This window comes from Pholis gunnellus (assembly GCF_910591455.1).
Source record: "Pholis gunnellus genome assembly, chromosome: 8".
NCBI classification, from domain to species: Eukaryota; Metazoa; Chordata; class Actinopteri; order Perciformes; family Pholidae; genus Pholis; species Pholis gunnellus.
This window is the reverse complement of record NC_136534.1, coordinates 27,291,784-27,310,802: the sequence shown is the minus strand read 5'-3', so window position 1 is coordinate 27,310,802 and position 19,019 is coordinate 27,291,784. Positions and strand designations below refer to the sequence as shown.

Below are 19,019 nucleotides of genomic sequence, written 5' to 3'. Positions count from 1 at the left end.
CGGTGCAGTGGAAACGTCGGAAATATAACTGATCCTGTTTGCTCAGTTAATTATATTAATTAATTCATAACTAAATTACATTTATACTACACATTTGAATAACACCAGAAATATGCTCAAAATACATAAAAACTAGCGGAACAGAGAAATGAAAACGTTCTGAATTAATTAAAGCAAACATCCAGAGAAACAGCTCGTTTTATTAATAACAATATATTTTACTGTTATAGAAACACATTAAATATGAAATATAACTTACATATTAAATATGAAATAACACTTACATATTAAATATAACTTACATATTACATATCTGAGAATATTTATTTATTTTATTTATTTTCAGTTATTATTGAAGATTATTAAGTTAATTAATAACTTCTGTGATCAATAGAGTTTCATATATTTTATAAAATAAATATTAATATATTACATTTTTTATAGATATTATAAAACAAGAGAATTCTTGTTTTGAGTAATTTCAGCATTTTTAAGTTGTGATAATTAATATATTAATGATTTACATTTTTAATGGTGTAAATAATATAAATAATTTATTGGGAGGGGCAAAATAAAAACTTACATTTTCTGCTGTGAAATATGACTGAGGTTTATAGAATAAAGTCAAAATATCTTGATTAATAATATATATATAATTTATAGGAAAAAAGAATATTTAGTTTCATGATAAAATGAATAAATACATTGTGTTTTATTAATGAAGGAGTTCTGCAGCACGGTGAATTTAGTTTGTTATACATAATAATGAATAAGTAATTGTATTAGATAATATATTTCAGGATTAAAGTTTATTTTAATTAATTTTATTCTTACATGTTGAACACGAACATGTAACTGAAATCTATCAACACGAAACTTTTTGTCTCTTTTGACTTTATGAGTTTATGAGTTTTACAATAAAAAGGTTCTATAATCTATGTAAACATAGATTTTACAAATGTTTCCTTTAGCATTTGAAGGCAACACGACCCTCTGGAGGAACAGAACTCTGGGTAATGTAGTTCTTTATTCCTGGTGTTTTTATTCATAAAAAGAAAAAGATTAAATATTAAACTATAAAGTGATATAATGCAGTAAGTCTTTTCTCATGTGATGTTCTCTCTGCTGAGTCAGCATTAAATAACCTTTAAATGTTTTCATTTTAATCTTTAATTCAGTTCTAAACATCTGGACCAATAACAATCAATTCTTTCATAAAAAGGTTAGGTATCATTTTTATCAGGTATTAAAAGATATCATTTTAACATTATTATTATTATTATTATTATTATTATTATTATTATTATTATCATTATCATTATAAGATGAGTTTTGAGAATATTGGAGACACAAAAGCTCCCGAGGACGGAGACAAAGTCCACGTTTACATCCAACTAAATATGACGGTGTTTATTCCTAATAACACGTTTAAATGGCAAAATAAAATATGTAAAAGTGAACATGAGGAGCTAACAGATGTGTTTCTCAGCGTGTTCCAGAGGTGGAGGACTTGTTGGACCTCTTTCATTCCGTCACACAGATTCTCAGAAGATATTTGTTCAAATAATAAATAACTGATTAATCGATTTGTTCCATCACTCAGGTTTTTAATGAAATGTTTGTTTATTGGCTGAAATAAAACCACATTCAGGTTCATTTCTATAAAACAAACAGTTGGTCCTGAAAGATACAGAACATTATTTAATTATAACACTTTTATTTTATTATTTATATCTTTTCAATCACAGGAAGAAAATATTCATTTCATATTTTAAAAGTTTGACGATTCGTTTCCGTTCATCTTTTATCTGGTTGGAAGATATTTATTTTATATTTCATATTGCAACACTTATATAAATGTGTTATATTGCAGCTGTAATAATCACCGGAGCCTGTAGGGGGCGCTGACCTCACACTGATGTTAGGTTTCCATTGTAACACTGACGGGACATTTGATCGAGCTGTTGCTCTAAAAACAACCGGAGATGATGAGTGTGAAGTCACACGGAACAGTATTACGGGGACATTTAACCTGATTGTACACAGTATTACGGGGACATTTAACCTGATTGTACACAGTATTACGGGGACATTTAACCTGATTGTACACAGTATTACGGGGACATTTAACCTGATTGTACACAGTATTACGGGTACATTTAACCTGATTGTACACAGTATTACGGGGACATTTAACCTGATTGTACACAGTATTACGGGTACATTTAACCTGATTGTACACAGTATTACGGGTACATTTAACCTGATTGTACACAGTATTACGGGGACATTTAACCTGATTGTACACAGTATTACGGGGACATTTAACCTGATTGTACACAGTATTAAGGGAACTTTTAACCTGATTGTACACAGTATTACGGGGACACTTTCAGTCCAGCAGTCAGCAGGTGAGTACCAGACCCTGACCTTTGACAGACTGACAGCTGTCGTCACTCTGACTGAAACATCCGTGTGTTTGAATATAAATGAACTTGTAATGTTCAGTTTCCTCTTTCCTGTCAGCTGATGTGTTGAAAGCTCTGGTGACTTCTGATCCCAGCTGCTGTTGCTGCAGGTTGTTGACCTCTGACCCCCCTTCCTGAAGGAGGAGGTTTAGATCTTCTCCACATAGTTTCCGGGGAACATCCCCTCTCTGCCCCGCAACCGACCGAACCACCAACCAGATGGATCTGCAGAAAGTTCAGAGACGCCGAGTATGAGGACTTATATCAGGACGCAACATGAGCTGTGATTGGATCGTTGTAGGTTTCATTCCAGCACCCTTTAGAAACTGCACCATCAGATTATTGTCCTTGTGGTTACATACTTGGCCAATAAAGCTGATTCTAATTATCTATTTCCAGAGAAGGTCAAGTAATTTTGTCCACTAAACCAAAAGATAATCTAACAAATAAACATCTCATGTAACGTAGTTTACATCATCAAATCCAGTTTAAGTTCAGGACACAGCGGCTAACTCTTTGTCGTGGAAGTAGCATTTAATTTCTAGTGTCGTAAAGCTAGTTAGCCAGGCATGTCTAACATTAGCAGCTTACATAAGAACAGATACATTTATTGTTTAACACCTGCTGTCACTAGTTACTGTTGCTAAGCTGTGATTGGACATGTCATTATAATAAGTAATAACAAACTCATGATAATCATCGTCTAAACTGATAAGTCTCCCGTTAGCTGCTGAGCTAATGCTAGCTGCTAAGCTAATGTTAGCTGCTTCTCAGTTTGGACGTCCATATTAATGTGATGAGCCTTAAATATCAATGTGATCAGAGTCTGAAAACATTTAACTATTGTTTACAATCCGTTTACGCTCCGCTAGCGTTAGCTTTTGGTTAGCACGTGACTGCTATCTAACATGCAGGCTGTGCGAATTCTGCCAACACAAGAACATTTATTGAATGACACACCAGTCTGTTGGTATTTTTGATGGTAAAAGGATGTAGTATAGTAGTAGTACTAGTAGCAGTAGTAAAAGTAGAAGTAGTGCCAGTAGTACTAAATGTAGTAGACATAGCAGCAGTACTACAAGTAGAAGTAATAACAGTAGGACTAGAAGTGGTGGAAGTATCAGCAGTACTTAACATAGAAGTAGTACTTAAATAAAAGTAGTATCAGTAGTACTAGAAGTAGTAGGAGTACTACTAGAAGTAGCCGTAGTACTAAAAGTAGTAGACGGAGCAGCAGTACTACAAGTAGAAGTAATAACAGTAGGGCTGCAACAACGAATCTATAACATCGATAAAAATCGATTATTAAAAGAGTTGGCAACGAATTTCATTATCGATTCGTTGTGTCTGCGATTATTACGTCACTCAATAAGTGGCGGAGATGTGTGAGTGTTCACAGCAGCAGGAATAACGGAACAGGACTCCGGTTCTGTAGCTGACGCTGACCGGCGTATAAACGTTGCCGTGACAACACCGGAAGTTGATTTACGCGATTTGTATTATTTTCGCGTCATTCGCACCGCGATCGCGTTTGGTCGCGATCGCCGGAGACCTCTTCACCGCGTTTGGTGTTCACACAAACGCGATGTTGAATGAACGTTGATGAACGCGATGAACGCGGCCGGTGTCTCCGGGGACTATTTGTGTTCATTCGCGTGCATCGCGCTGGACGCGCTGGAGAGGGGGCGGGGCTTATCGGCCTGAAAGCCGTTCACTGATGGATCAGCGTGTCTGCCCTTCACTGAGAGGCGTGGGTAAACCCGCTGAACCCCACTCCTGATATTAGTCCACTTATTGTTTTAAATAATGACTTTAACAGCTCAGGGATGTTCAACCTGTTTGTGCACTTTGTGAAGATGTGTTGCTCTGTGAATGTGCACTGAGGCTCTGTTTGTGATTAAAGGGTTGGAAATTAATGCTTTTTAGTTTTTAGTTTTTTTATTCGATTCATCGATTAATCGAACAAATAATCGACAGATTAATCGATTATTAAAATAATCGTTAGCTGCAGCCCTAAATAACAGTAGGGCTAGAAGTGGTAGAAGTAACAGCAGTACTTAACATAGTAGTACTTAAATCAAAGTAGTATCAGCAGTACTAGAAGTAGTATGAGTACCACTAGAAGAAGTAGTATGATAAGTAGCATTACAAATAGTAGAAGTAGCTGTATTACTACCAGCAGTAGTTGTAGTAACAGTAGCATAAGTGTTACTAGTAGTAGTAATGGTAATACTTTCAGCAGTATTAGTAGTACCTTCGGTGAGTATGTCCATGACATCATCAGCGTTGAAGCTGAGCTCATCGGTGTCCTGGGCGTCGTAGGCGTACAGAGCCCTGCACTGCGGAGACCGAGGCTTCGGTTTGGGAGCCGGTTTGGGTCGACCTGATCCAGGAAGAGGCTTCACCTCCTTCGACTGCCGCCGCTGAAGTCTGTAGAAAAACACAGCGATGAACCAGAGAACAGTGTGTACAACCAGAACCAGTTTATACTGGTTATGATGTTTGTACCGGTGACTTTATTTAACCGTTACTGCCCGCGGTCTCACCCTGCGGCGCCCTGGTCGGGGACGTTCATGAAGCCCATGTCTTGGTGTTTCTTGGGCTGGTTATCGTGGCGACGCTGGCTCTGGAGCCGGGGCAGACTGGGCTGATCCATGGTAGACTGCTGCCTCAGCAGGGAGCCTCTGGAGGAGGTGGAGCCTCCTCTGGCAGCTCCGCCCCCTCTGGAGCGAGGACCTGAGGAACAAAGACAGATTCATAAGCCAAGGGTTGCTCACGTCTGTGACGTCCTGACGACCGGTTGTGTTCTGGTACCTGAGTTGTACTGGTTGCTGGACGGAGTCTGCCCCCCCATGTAGCGGCTCTTGCGTTTGTCCTTCCTCGTCGGTCCTACAAGTCAAAACAGTCAGGAAGTGAGGGGGAAGCACACAGGAAAGTTGTGGTTAATTGTGTCAGAACTTACTGGAGTTTTTGGGCAGACCCGGTCCGATGGAGACCTGCAGGACCTTGCTGCTGGGCTTCAGGATGGCCTCATCCCCCTGACCCACCTGGAACTGGATCTGTCTGGACCCTGAAGAGCTGAACGGACCCCAGCCTCCCTTCTTCAACTTAAACTCCAGACTGGAATACAAAGACAGACGGAGGGGATCCAGCTGATATTCATGTAGATGTTGTATTTATATATAAAACAGAAGTTCTGTGCACCACAATGTCTGGAGTACTTATATTAGTACTTAAACATGACATCATGGCACCTTTTTAAGAACCAAATGTATGCATTTGTAAAACTAAATAAAGAAAAGTCACGGTACTGACAGGTTGTTGAATTTCAGAGGCAGCTTCTTCTCAGTTTTCTCCTGATAACGTTTGACCAGCAGACTGAGGAACTCCGTTTTAAAGACGCTCTGAAGAACACTGTCGTACTCCTCCTCGTGGACGATGAAGAAGTCGTCCTGAAGAGTGCTGACAGAGAGACAATCAGATAGACAAGAAGAAAAAACAAGATTTATTCGATCTTTATTGATATGAAAAAATAAAGATATTTTTCATATCTTTATCTCTCAGGTAGTTTTATTTTCTAATGGAGGAAAAAAATGCATGTGGGGAATTTTGCAAATGTTCTGGTGCTGGTGCTGGTGCTAGTTCTAGTTTCTGTTGTAGCTCTGGTCCAGTGGCCGAGTCATATTACTCATCTTGGTATTTTTAGTTCTAGTTCCAGTTGTAGTTCTGTCCCTGGTTCAAGTCCCAGTCCCAGTCCCAGTTCTTGTTTTAGTTCTGACCCAAGCTCTACTTCTTGTCCTGCATCTTTTTTTTGGTTATGGTCCTAGTTCTACTTCTGGCACTGGTTCTAGTTCTGGACCTGATCCTAGTTATAGTACCAGTCCAGTTGTAGGCCTGTGTCCTGTTCTAGCTCTGTTGATGGTTACATTCCTAGTTACAGGTCTAGCTCCAGCCCTGGTAGTAGCTGTAGTTGTAGTTCTGGCCCCGGTCGTAATTGTGGTTCCAGGTCTAAATCTGGTCCAGGTTCTATATATTATTCTGGTGGTGTACCTCAGGGAAACGGACTGGATCTTGTTGACCTCAATCTTCCTCTTGAGAACCTCCTGGATCTGACCTTTATCTGGACCCTGTTTCACCTTTTCTCGACCAATCAGGTACAGGAACTTTGGGGTCAGGATGAGGTCCTGCTTCACAGTCTGTGGAACAGCAAGAACGACAGAACATTCAGTCAGGAAGTGACTTATAAACTGGATTTGGGGACTTCTGACAGGTAAAACAATGGATTTGGGTCCTGAAGGGTTACGTCGGTTCCTCGCTTTTGTCCGATAGACGTTGGACGGACCATAAACGCATCGTTGTTGCTGCGCTGTTTGTTTGTTTGTCTTGTTTCTGGCTCTCTGATCACATTCAGCAGAGAGGAACTCTTAAACATCCGTCTATTCACTGGCCAAACCTTTTCACCGCATTTCATCGAACCAGAACGTTTTTCAGAGATTTTAGTTGAGGAGCAGCGGCTCTCCTCGGAATTTATCGGAGACGCCGGCGAGGGAAGCGAGCAGGAAGCGCTCATCAAACTGTAACGACAGGGATTCAGAACTGCGGTCCCGTCAATTCATCTGGCAAACATCCGCTCTCTGGCCAACAAGCTGGATGAGCTGCTGCTCCTCAACAAACTAAACAGACTTTAGCAGATCCGCCGCCTTGTGCTTCACTGAAACCCGGCGAGCACATCCCGGACAGCGCACTACTGCCGAGCGGACCGCGTAACGGCGCTGTCGGGGAAAACGAGGAGAGACGGATTCTGCTTCTATATTAACGAAGGTTGGTGTACAGATGTCACAGTGTTGAAGGAATCATGCAGACTGCAAACCTTTTTATTTGGTTTGTTTACATCCTCAGGCCTGTTAGTGAGGCTTCTCCAACACCTGCTGAGCAGATCAACAACATGGAGCACAAACATCCAGACTCCTGCTCGTTGTTCTCGGGGACTTTAACAGAGCAAACCTCAGCAAAGAACTGCCAAAATACAGACAACATATTAAGTGTAGCACCAGGGACAACACCACGCTGGACCACTGCTCCACTGTAATAAAGGATGCAGATCACTCAGTCCCTCGTGCAGCTTTGGGTTTCTCTGATCATTGTCTGGTTCATCTTCTCCCGACCTACAGGCAGGAAGTGAAATCTGCAAAGCCTGCGGTGAAGACTGTGAGGAGACGGACCAACGAGGCAAAGCTGGAGCTTCAGTGCTGCTTTGCTGCACTGATCGGAGTGTTTGTGAGGCTGCTACAGACCTGGATGATCTCACTGACACTGTGACATCACACATCAGTTTTTGTGAGGACATGTGTGCCGACTAAAACCTTCTGCACATAAAACAACAATAAACCTGGTTCACTGCAAGACTCAGGCAGCTTCATCGGGCCAAGGAGGAGGCCTACAGAAGTGGGGACAGGATCCTGTACAACCAGGAGATCAGGGCAGCAAAGAGGAGCTGCACTGAAAAGCTGGAAAAAAAGTTTTCACCTGAATGTATTCTACTGCAGGATCGATGAGCCATCAAACAACCACCTACACCTCCTGCCTCCTCCTCACCTCTCCCAACCGACCCCCACCGGCACTGAGGATCTGTGAAGAGGATGTGAGTCGGCTCTTCCACAGACAGAAGATCAGGACGGCTCCAGGCCAAGACAGTGTGTCCCCGTCCTGCCTGAAAGTCTGTGCCGACCAGCTGGTCCTCATCTTCACGCAGATCTTCAACCGATCCCTGGAGCTGTGTGAAGTCCCCTCCTGCTTCAAACGCTCCACGATCATCCCGGTCCCCAATAATCCTCCATCACAGGATGAAGTGACTACAGGCCCGTCGCCCTGATGTCTGTGGTCATGAAATCCTTTGAGAGACTGGTGTTGACCCATCTGAAGAACATCACAGGGCCCCTGCTGGACCCCCTGCAGTTTGCCTACCGTGCAAACAGGTCGGTGGATGATGCAGTCAACATGGGACTGCACTAGATGCTGCAACACCACGACTCCCCAGGGACATATGCAAGGGTTCTGTTTGTGGACTTCAGCTCAGCGTTCAACACCATCACCCCAGAAATACTCAAACCCAAACTCTCCCAGCTCACTGCGCCGGCCTCCACCTGCCAGTAGGGGTGGGGAAAAAAATCGATACAGCATAGTATCGCGATATTTTGCATGGCGATATTGTATCGATACACGGAAGCCAAGTATCGATCTTTTATCATATAAATTATAAACGTTTTGTTACTAGAACAATAAAATCAATTGCTTTTTCAGTCCACTAGATGCTGCTGAGCTGTTCTCTGGTGAGGTCAGAAGAGGTGCCGGGTCAGCGTGATCGGTAGGAAGTTGGTCAAAACAAAGATGGAGACATCGGAGAAAGAAATCAGAAATGTGCCGTCCGCGTTTGAATCAGACGTCTGGACTTATTTGGATTTTTTTTTAACAAGGAAGGGAAGAAGGACATGAATAGGACACATGGATATGACTCCTTCACTGCGTTTTTTCACAGACACAGACGTGCCCAAGCTCTACAGAGAAGTGCAGCTTAAAGTGGAGGAATCTTTGAGTTCAGCAGTAAGAGTTGCATTAACTTGCGATGCGTTGACGTCAAGCGCAGTGGATTCCTCTGTGACTATAACAGCACAATATCTCACAGAGGACTGGAGACTGAAGTCTCTCGTTCTCCAAACTAGAGCAGCACACTGAGTCACACCGGGGCGAACATGACAGACCTGCTGATAAATGCAGCACCAGAACGAGGGACTGCCGACAAAAACCTGGTGGTTGTAACCGACAGCACTGCTAACGTGGGCGTTGCCGTTCAGTTAGCGGGATTCCTGCATGTGAAGTGTTTCACTCACACGCTCAATCTGACCTCACAACGGGCGTTACATCTGCCAACAGCAGCAGCTCATGAGGAGAGAGCAGCGCTGACTGTCTCTCTGCCCTCGACGTCCACGCATTATACTGAGTTATATAACTCTTATATCGTACTTATGGAAGTTATAGACACGTTTGCATTCAGTAAGTTGGACTATGTAGACTGTAATACAAACAGTTCAGTTTGTCAGGTGCAACAGTTATGACAGGTTTTTATGTGTGTTGGTCAGTCTGTCTGCTTGACAATCACATTATGCTGCAATAAAAATGATTGAAGTGAGATGAACAGACTGAAAACTTTATCCTATTAGATAAAACATGTTGACAGTTTTCCTTTGGGGACGTCATTTGCGGTTGAAAAAAGTAATAAATCGCAATATATGTTATCGCAATACTCAGCATATCGCAGTATCGTGATGATATCGTATCGCGGGATCTCTGGTGATTCCCACCCCCACCTGTCAGTGGATCACAAACTTCCTGACAGACAGGACGCAGCAGGTGAGGCTGGGAAAAATCACATCCAGCACCCGGACTATCAGCACTGGACCCCCCAGGGATGTGGTCTCTCCCCACTGCTCTTCTCCCTCTACACCAACGACTGCACCTCAGAGGACCCGTCTGTTAAACTGAAGTTCTCAGACACACAGCGGTCATCGGCCTCATCAGAGACGGTGATGAGTCTGCTTACAGGCGGGAGGTTGAACAGCTGGTCCTCTGGTGTGGTCAGAACAACCTGGAGCTGAACAAGCTCAACACTGTAGAGATGACAGTGGACTTCAGGAGGAGCCCCCCAACACTGCCCCCCCTCACCATACTCAACAGCACCGTGTCGGCTGTGGAGACCTTCAGGTTTCTGGGATCCACAATCTCCCGGGACCTGAAGTGCGCCCCAACATCGACACCATCAGGAAAAAGGCCCAGCAGAGGTTGTACTTCCTGCTCCAGCTCAGGAAGTTCAACCTGCCTCAGGAGCTGCTGATCCTGTTCTACTCCACCATCCTCCAGTCTGTTCTCTGCTCCTCCATCACGGTGTGGTTTGGATCGGCCACCAAACAGGAACAGACTACAACGGACCGTCAGGTCTGCAGAGAGGATCATTGGTTCCAGCCTGCCTTCCATCCTGGACTTGCACACCTCCAGAGTCAGGAAACGGGCTGAAAGATCACTGCAGACCTTCACACCCTGGACACAAGCTGTTCAGCTCCTCCCTCTGGTAGGAGCTACAGAGATCACCGATCACCGCCGACCAACCAGACCTGCCGGATCAAAACGCCACCAAATTGCCTCGGGCAGGAGCGTCAAGATAGAAGTTAAGATAACCCAGCTAGGACCTGAGGCTACTCCACTACCCAGAATGCTCCTGGCTGGTCTGATGTCCGGTAGCAGAAAAATAAGATGGATGAAAGCAACGGTACGTCGGTGATTGTTGAGCCCACATCTTCACAGAGACCTGGATCCATCGTGGTCCAGAATCAAGCTGCACTTAACAGGCTACAACTAAACTAAACTTCCGTTGTGCATCTCCTGTGTTGCACAATGACAATAAATTATCCCTGAATCCTTGAATTCTGGACTTGAGTATTTACCCTGAATTTTCGGTCGAACTTCATCACGACGTCGGCAAAGTCGATCCTCTCTCGGCGGCCGACGAACTGTCTGATCTCCGGGTGGTTGTCCGTCCCAAGGTAGTCGCCCACGAAGTTCCTGTTGATGCTGTTTCTGCGTCGCTCCTTCTTGTTCAGCAGGACGTCAGAGGCTGGAGGAACCAGAAAAATGACTTAATAGAGAGGAAGACGTATGGCTTCCTTAACCCACTTGTAGGAGACGGTCTTACCTTCCTCCCTCATCCTGACGTACTTGCGGACGGCGATGTGTTTACGCCAAGCCTTCTGGATGACCCGCGCGTAACCGTTATACTTCCTCTCCCTCATCTCCTCCAACAAGAAGAGCTAAAGAGAAGAAAAAGGACACCGAGACAACAAACATAAAGACTTCTGGGAACTACGATACCCAGAATGCCGCTGCGTCAGAAACAAAACTCATGTATAAAAACTTTACAGCCGGATAAAACCCGCTTCCCGAGCTGTGTTTCGTACCGACTCTGGAGCTTTGATGAAGACTTTGGTCTTGCCCAGCTGGAACTGGTCCTGGTCCATGTGGACGGAGTTGAGGAGGTGCAGGACTCCCTTGCGCTCCTCGCCCTTCCATTGAGGCCAGCTCTCCTTTGTCAGGATGGCGTACCTCTGCAGGAACTTGTTGAAGGCCCGTCTGTAGGCGTATCCCGCCCGGCGGACTCTGATGTTCTCTCGGAGGCCCAGGTACTCCACCTGGTGTCTGGCCCGGTTATCCTCCCAGTCCCGGGGACGCTTGGTCTCGTTGGGTTTGATGCAGCGAATGTAGTGGGGGGTGCACTTCATCAGAGTCTGAACCAGACTGTTGGCTTGTTTCTAATAAGGTAGAGGGGGGAGGGGCAGTTTTACCTGTTGTACCTTTCTGATGTGAGACACCATGAGATCAGCAATCTAAAGCAATAAAATCAGTAAAATCAGGTGGCGTTCTAACGAACATCCCACCTTCTGGTCCTAAAGTTCGAAAGGACCACAAGTTCTTCTAAGGCTCGTCCTGAAGGTGGCGCTAGAGGAAAGACAACATCTCTCTCTCACCTTGATCTTACTGCTGGCGGTGGTCGGACGCCCTCTCTTCTCCGCCTCCAGGTTCTCAGTGAACAGAGCTCTGATGAACGGACTGATCACAAACACACCACACAGATGGGGGGGGGGTATTGTGAGGTCATCAGACATCATGCTTAATAAGCTGCGTTTCAAAGTTTTTACCGTTTCATACCGTAACGCTCAGTTAGAATACTCACAACTCGCTGCTCTGCATCAGCTCGATGATGTCATTAAACAACACGTCTCTGTTCCTCTCACAGAAACCGCTGACATCATACGACACCTGGACAGACAGACAGACAGACGGGTGAACACCTGGACAGACAGACAGGCGGGTGAACACCTGGACAGACAGGTGTACTGCGTACCTTCCCAGCGTAGTGGTGGATGATGAATCCTTTATTCCAGCTGCTGAAGTGTTCGTGGGATCCGATCTGTCCCTGAAGTTTCTGCAGCAGCGTCTGATCCGCTCCTTCACCTTTAGCGTGCATCGTCGCACAAACGTCATCCAGGACGCTCATGAGCCCGAGAGGATTCTGGGAAACGTCCAGAGAATACAGAGCTGTATTCATTTAATACTTATAACTTCATGTGGTTGAGGACACAGAGACGATCAGTCGACTCACCAGTTTGGACTCGATGAGGTCGCAGACCACCTTGTTGTTGAAATACTCGATGGGCGTCCACTGGATCCCCTCCTGAACGTATTCGTCCTGCAGAGACACAAGATTCATGTTGATGTATAAAGTAGAAAAGGACAAAATCTTTCTGTTCAATAACTGTAAATAATACAGGAAATAACCAGAAAAGAAGTCACAGGTTCAAACAAAATCCAGTGTAATGTGATGACGTCATGATGTCTCACTTGTTCTGCCTTCAGCGTGAGCTCAATAAAGATCTGCTGCAGCTTCTCGTTCACGAAGTTGATGCAGAACTGCTCGAAGCCGTTTCGCTGAAAAAGAAGAAACAAGTTACAAATCAGATCAGTGGAGTCAGTCAGTCAATCAAGTACCAACGTGTTAGCGTTTATACCTGGAAGATCTCAAAGCCGTAGATATCGAGGACTCCGATGTTGAGCACTTCCTGGTCTTTCTGTATGGCTTTATTAACACGCTGCGCGCACACACACACACACACACACACACACACACACACACACATCAGTTAATAAACACAGAATAAAACAAAGTGTTAAATTAAACAAGCGATGAAGCGACTGACGTCAACAAGGAAGTCGAAGAGTCGGGTGTAGAGAGCTTTGGACAGGGCGTCTCTGGAGAAGCAGGCCTGCTCCGTGTTCAGGGTCACGGCGATGGACTCGGTCTTGCCGCCCCACTTACTGTCCATAACCCTGCTGGTCAGCTTACTGCAGAGACCGTCCTGAGGGATCCCCAGCAAGAAGGACGGGAACGCCAGGACTGACAGGAAGACAGGCGGAGATTAAACGTTAGTTTAGAGAAAGTCATCAATGAAGAGAGTTTTGATTCTGAAGAAAACCTTCATAAACTCATCATCTCACTGGCTCTTATCACCCTTTATCTGTTGTGTTGTTTAGTGTACTTTGTGTACTTTCTTACAGTCCTGGCTTTCGACCACGGCGTAATTGTTTTCCTCTCTGAAGCTGATGTTTCCCAGATGAAGAATTCCTGCAACAAGCTGAAGAACTGAATCCTGTTCCTCCAAAGACAGACCCACTACTGACATGGCCTCCTGAGAGACAGACAGGCAGTCAGACAGACGGTTTAACAGACAGACGGTTTAACAGACAGACAGATACAGACCATAGTATCGGAGAACTCCTTCTTGTCGTTCATGTCCTCCACAGTGTAGGTTCCTGATTGGTTGAGATAGAAATAATAGTCGGGGGTCGTGACCCCGAGGTTCTCCCTCTGCTCCTTAGTCGCCCCCTCCAACATCTGAGGACAGACGTCAGGGGGTCGGGTTATTACGCTATCAACTGATGTTCTTTTTGTATTAAAACCAACACTTCTGTTAACATTAGATCGGCAGAAGTAGTGACGGGATCAGGAGAGGAAGTGACGGGATCAGGAGAGGAAGGGACGGGATCAGGAGAGGAAGTGATCAGGAGAGGAAGGGACGGGATCAGGAGAGGAAGAATTGGGAGAAGGAAGTGAAAGGATATGGAGTTGGGAAAGGAACTGACAAGAATGGAAGGAGGAACATACTGAACAAATCAGGATCAGGCAAACTGAACACATGTTGTAGTACTCATTGCGGTACATAGTAGTACATATTGGAGTACATAGTAGTACATATTTGAGTACCTGGTAGTAGATGTGGAAGCTTCTCTCTCCAGGATTCTGTGAAACAACTCGACTTTTCTCCAACAGGAAGTTGGAGATTCTTCCTCCATCAGGAGCTCCTCCTCGACTGAACTGGATTTCAAAGTATTTACCCTGATAGAAGGACAGTGCAAGTGTTTTAGTAGTATATATATTAGTAGTATACTTTTTACTACTGTATATAAATCTGTCTGAATATAGCTGTACTCACAAATCTGCTGGAGTTGTTGTTGCGGACAGTTTTGGCGTTACCGAAGGCTTCCAGTAGAGGGTTAGACTGCAGGATGATGTCTTTAAGATGCTACACACACACACACACACACACACACACACACACACACACACACACACACACACACACACACACACACACACACACACACACACACACACACACACACACACACACACACAGTAGTAATAACAGTAGTATGAATGGTAGTACTACCAGGAGGAATACACCGATCCAAATCTCATCTGATTTTAATACCAACTCCTAAAATCTGAGTTACTGCATCCTTAACTACCAGCATCACGAGCAGCATCACGAGCAGCATCACGAGCAGTACCCTGACTGGGCGACCGTGGCTGAAGTGGTCCTTCAATCAGAGGATCGGTGGTTCGATCCCCGGCTCCGCTAGTCGCAAGTCGATGTGTCCTTCAGCAAGACACTTAACCCCAACGAGTAGTATCCTGAGCAGGACCACGAGTAGTATCCTGAGCAGGACCACGAGTAGTATCCTGAGCAGGACCACGAGTAGTATCCTGAGCAGGACCACGAGTAGTATCCTGAGCAGGACCATGACTACTACCATGAGCAGTGCCAAGAGTAGGATATGAGCAGTACCACAAAGTGTACCATGAGCAGTACTGCGTGTACTGACCTGGACTTTGTCTCCTCCTCCGGACACTTTGGACACGTAGCTCATGATGAATTTGGCAGCAACAGTTTTTCCAGCTCCGCTTTCACCGCTGACAGGAAACAGGAAACAGGAAACATCAGTCTCAACACATTAATTTACCTTCAGAAAATACCTGATGAAGCCCCGCCCACACTGTCCTGTTACAGATGTTTTATAACTTTCTGATCGATTAGTCATTAGATCGATATTTAATGAGAGAAACACTGCCAGGTGTTGTTGTTGTTGTTGTTTGCATCGTTAGTCCCGCCTACCTGATGATGACACACTGGTTCTCGTTGTCAATCATCATGTTTCTGTACATGTTGTCAGCCAGAGCGTAGATGTGGGGGGGGTTCTCATACTGAGCCTGGAGGAAGAGGAAGAGGAGGACGAGGACGAGGACGAAGAAGGTCAACATGTTATTGATCTTATATTTCTGTGGGGACCAGTTTAAGTTTAACATATTAACAGTGAAGATATTTAGTAAGTAAGAGCATTTCTGAATTTATTTACATTTATATGTTGTATTGTGTTGTTGTATTGTATTGTATTATGTTGTTGTATTGTGTTGTTGTATTGTTGTTGTAGTGTTGTATTGTATTGTTGTATTGTATTGTTGTCTCACCGCTCCTTGGTAGAGCTCCACTTCTCTGTCAGTGAAATAAGGAAGCTGTTTGAACGGATTCACAGAGATCAGAACTGGACCGATGTAGGTCTGAACAGAACCAGGTCAAGGACCAGAACCAGAACATTTGAACCACCTCCTCTCAGCATTACATCTCTAAAACTCATAATGTTGTTTCGTAAACATGAGGTGAGGATACGAAGATGTAGTCGTCCATGTATCTCTTCTTCAAGTTCTCCGTGATGGCGTCCTCGTTGATCTTGGACAGCAGCACCATGTCGTCCACGCCGCTCACCTTGACGTTCTGAGCCAGCCAATGGTAACGCTCCTTACTACCCTAAGGGGCGGGGCATAAACAGATCAATCACATCAATCACATGTCAATCACATCATGTAGGTAAGTCGACTGGGTTAGGTCGACTGGGTTAGGTCGACTGGGTTAGGTCGACTGGGTTAGGTAGACTGGGTTAGGTAGACTGGGTTAGGTCGACTGGGTTAGGTAGACTGGGTTAGGTAGACTGGGTTAGGTAGACTGGGTTAGGTAGACTGGGTTAGGTAGACTGGGTTAGGTAGACTGGGTTAGGTAGACTGGGTTAGGTAGACTGCGTTAGGTAGACTGGGTTAGGTAGACTGGGTTAGGTCGACTGGGTTAGGTAGACTGGGTTAGGTAGACTGGGTTAGGTAGTCTGGGTTAGGTCGACTGGGTTAGGTCGACTGGGTTAGGTAGACTGGGTTAGGTAGACTGGGTTAGGTAGACTGGGTTAGGTCGACTGGGTTAGGTAGACTGGGTTAGGTAGACTGGGTTAGGTAGACTGGGTTAGGTAGACTGCGTTAGGTAGACTGGGTTAGGTAGACTGGGTTAGGTAGACTGGGTTAGGTAGACTGGGTTAGGTAGTCTGGGTTAGGTAGACTGCGTTAGGTAGTCTGGGTTAGGTAGTCTGGGTTAGGTAGACTGGGTTAGGTAGACTGGGTTAGGTAGACTGGGTTAGGTAGACTGGGTTAGGTAGACTGGGTTAGGTAGACTGGGTTAGGTAGACTGGGTTAGGTAGACTGGGTAAAGTATTAAATCCAGATTAGGTATTAATATATTAATATGTATATTATTCATTAGACTGTTTATCACAATGTGGTTTAACTTCTTTTACTGAAGTCAAAGATCTGAAAACTGTTTGTTCAGCAGAAACTTCCTGTGTGTCAGTGTGTGTCTTTGTGTGTGTGTGTGTTTTAGTATCTGTGTGTGTGTGTGTGTGTGTGTGTGTGTGTGTGTGTGTGTGTCTCTGTGTGCTAGCAGCTGATTGGTTGGATCATTTCTCCTTCCTGAAGAATTCGCAGCATTCCTTCTGTCCTGTGGGATCTTGTTGAGGAGCGGCGACGCCCAACATGTAGCTCTGTGAGTGTGTGTGTGTGTAGCTCTCTGTGTGTGTGTGTAGCTCTGTGTGTGTGTAGCTCTCTGTGTGTGTGTGTAGCTCTGTGTGTGTGTGTGTGTGTGTGTGTGTGTGTGTGTGTGTGTGTGTGTGTGTGTGTGTGTGTGTGTGTGTGTAGTCAGATTGGTCAACATTTGTAAATGAACTAAAAACATAAAACTGAGTAAACAGAGAAAATATTAATTGTCGTTTAAATATATAAATATATATTATATCTGAAATGATTGATCGATCAATGTACACGTTAAAGAGCAGATTACAAAAATTAACAATAATAATATTCATCATTATTATTATTATTTAAGTTTAATTATTAAGTTAACAATAATTGCAATATCGTAATAATAATAATCTTTATCTGCTGTAAATATATAAAGTTACTCATTACTTTTGTTTCTGCAGTAAAAATATAAAAACATGTAAATATCAGAACAATGAGATTAAACTAAATACAGTTTCTAAACAAAAATCTGAAATTATGAAATCAAAATATATATTTATAAAATCAAATCAAGACAAAAAGAGAAAATATGGAAATAAAATATTAATAAAATGATTTTATATTCAGTGAAACTTTATACATTATTTATACATATTATCTTTATCACATGTATTATATTAGAAAATATATGCTTATATATTTATTTATACTTAGTTGCATTCACTCATTTATTGTTGATGTTTGTGTTTTAAAGTTTTTGAATTAAAACAAATTAAAGTTATTTTATATTTTTGAAACTTAAAAAGAACAAAAACATGTGATCAGGAAGTTTCAGGTCAAACAAACAGCAGCAGAAATCTGGTCAGGGATCTGGTCCTGCAGGACCGGGACCAGGACCGGGACCAGAACCGGGAACAGGGCCGGGACCCGGAACCGGACCAGGATCAGGACCAGAACCGGGTCTCTCCCGTTTCAAACAGGTCGTAGTCTGAGGTAAAGAGTCGCGCTCACCATGTCTGCTTCACTTCCTGCTTCTTCAGGTAAATGTTGAGAAATCTTCAGTCAGTCTCAGGTGGATCAGGATCCAGGTGGACTCGGACTGATCCCGGATCAGCTCAGCCCGGATCCGCTGAGTTCGGATCAGAGGATCAGAAGGATTCTGTTGGTCTCAGAGACATGTTCTCCTCTCTAAGTCTTCTGGGTGTTGGTCTTGCTTCAGTCTTCAGGCTGAACTCTCTGCAGGTGTGGGCAGGTGAAGCCCCGCCTCCTCCTTCTGCGCTTGCTGCCACCTGTGGAACTCTGGGTAATGTAGTCCTGACAGCGGACGTGTCCAAAACTACTAAACTTTGTTTCTGCAGAACTTTTATTCTGAAATGTTTTCATTTATTTTATTTGTGGGCAAAATAAATTTAAGTTAAATTCTTTTATATTTTAGGAGAAAAAAATAAAAACGTGTTGAATGTGAGTTCAATATTGGTTTGATATTTAGATATTATTAATTAATTAATATATATATATATATATAATAAATATATTTAATTGTTGAAAGTACAGACGTCAATAAAAATATTCACAGAAAATTAGATTTTCGTTTCTTTAGATTCAGTTTTTTCTGATCTACTTTTTAATCTTCACTTCGTTTTATTTTTATTTTTTATTCAACACTATAAATCATCCTCTTGTGGAGCCACATTGACCTCTGACAGGAAGTGAAAACTCAGAATGCATGCTGGGAGTTTGAGTCTGACCGAGTTCTGAATTGAAGTTAGTTTGAA

The 19,019-nt window shown here is 43.7% G+C and overlaps 1 protein-coding gene across 1 annotated transcript; it reads right to left on the bottom strand.

Moving 5' to 3' along the window:
- Positions 1–995: 995 nt before the first annotated feature.
- myo1eb (myosin IEb) lies at positions 996–18,476 on the bottom strand. The gene is made up of 26 exons (XM_079165549.1): positions 18,256–18,476; positions 16,079–16,216; positions 15,880–15,969; positions 15,527–15,621; positions 15,237–15,324; positions 14,564–14,653; positions 14,335–14,466; positions 13,831–13,965; positions 13,627–13,759; positions 13,271–13,467; positions 13,082–13,162; positions 12,915–13,001; positions 12,676–12,762; positions 12,418–12,585; positions 12,247–12,332; positions 12,041–12,122; positions 11,474–11,824; positions 11,212–11,326; positions 10,964–11,133; positions 6,519–6,664; positions 5,784–5,930; positions 5,431–5,588; positions 5,283–5,357; positions 5,015–5,204; positions 4,723–4,898; positions 996–2,693 (listed from the first exon to the last, which is right to left on the bottom strand). Exons 1-26 carry the CDS (start codon positions 18,256–18,258, stop codon positions 2,617–2,619), a joined length of 3,297 nt encoding a protein of 1,098 aa, XP_079021675.1. The 5' UTR covers positions 18,259–18,476; the 3' UTR covers positions 996–2,616.
- Positions 18,477–19,019: the final 543 nt, after the last annotated feature.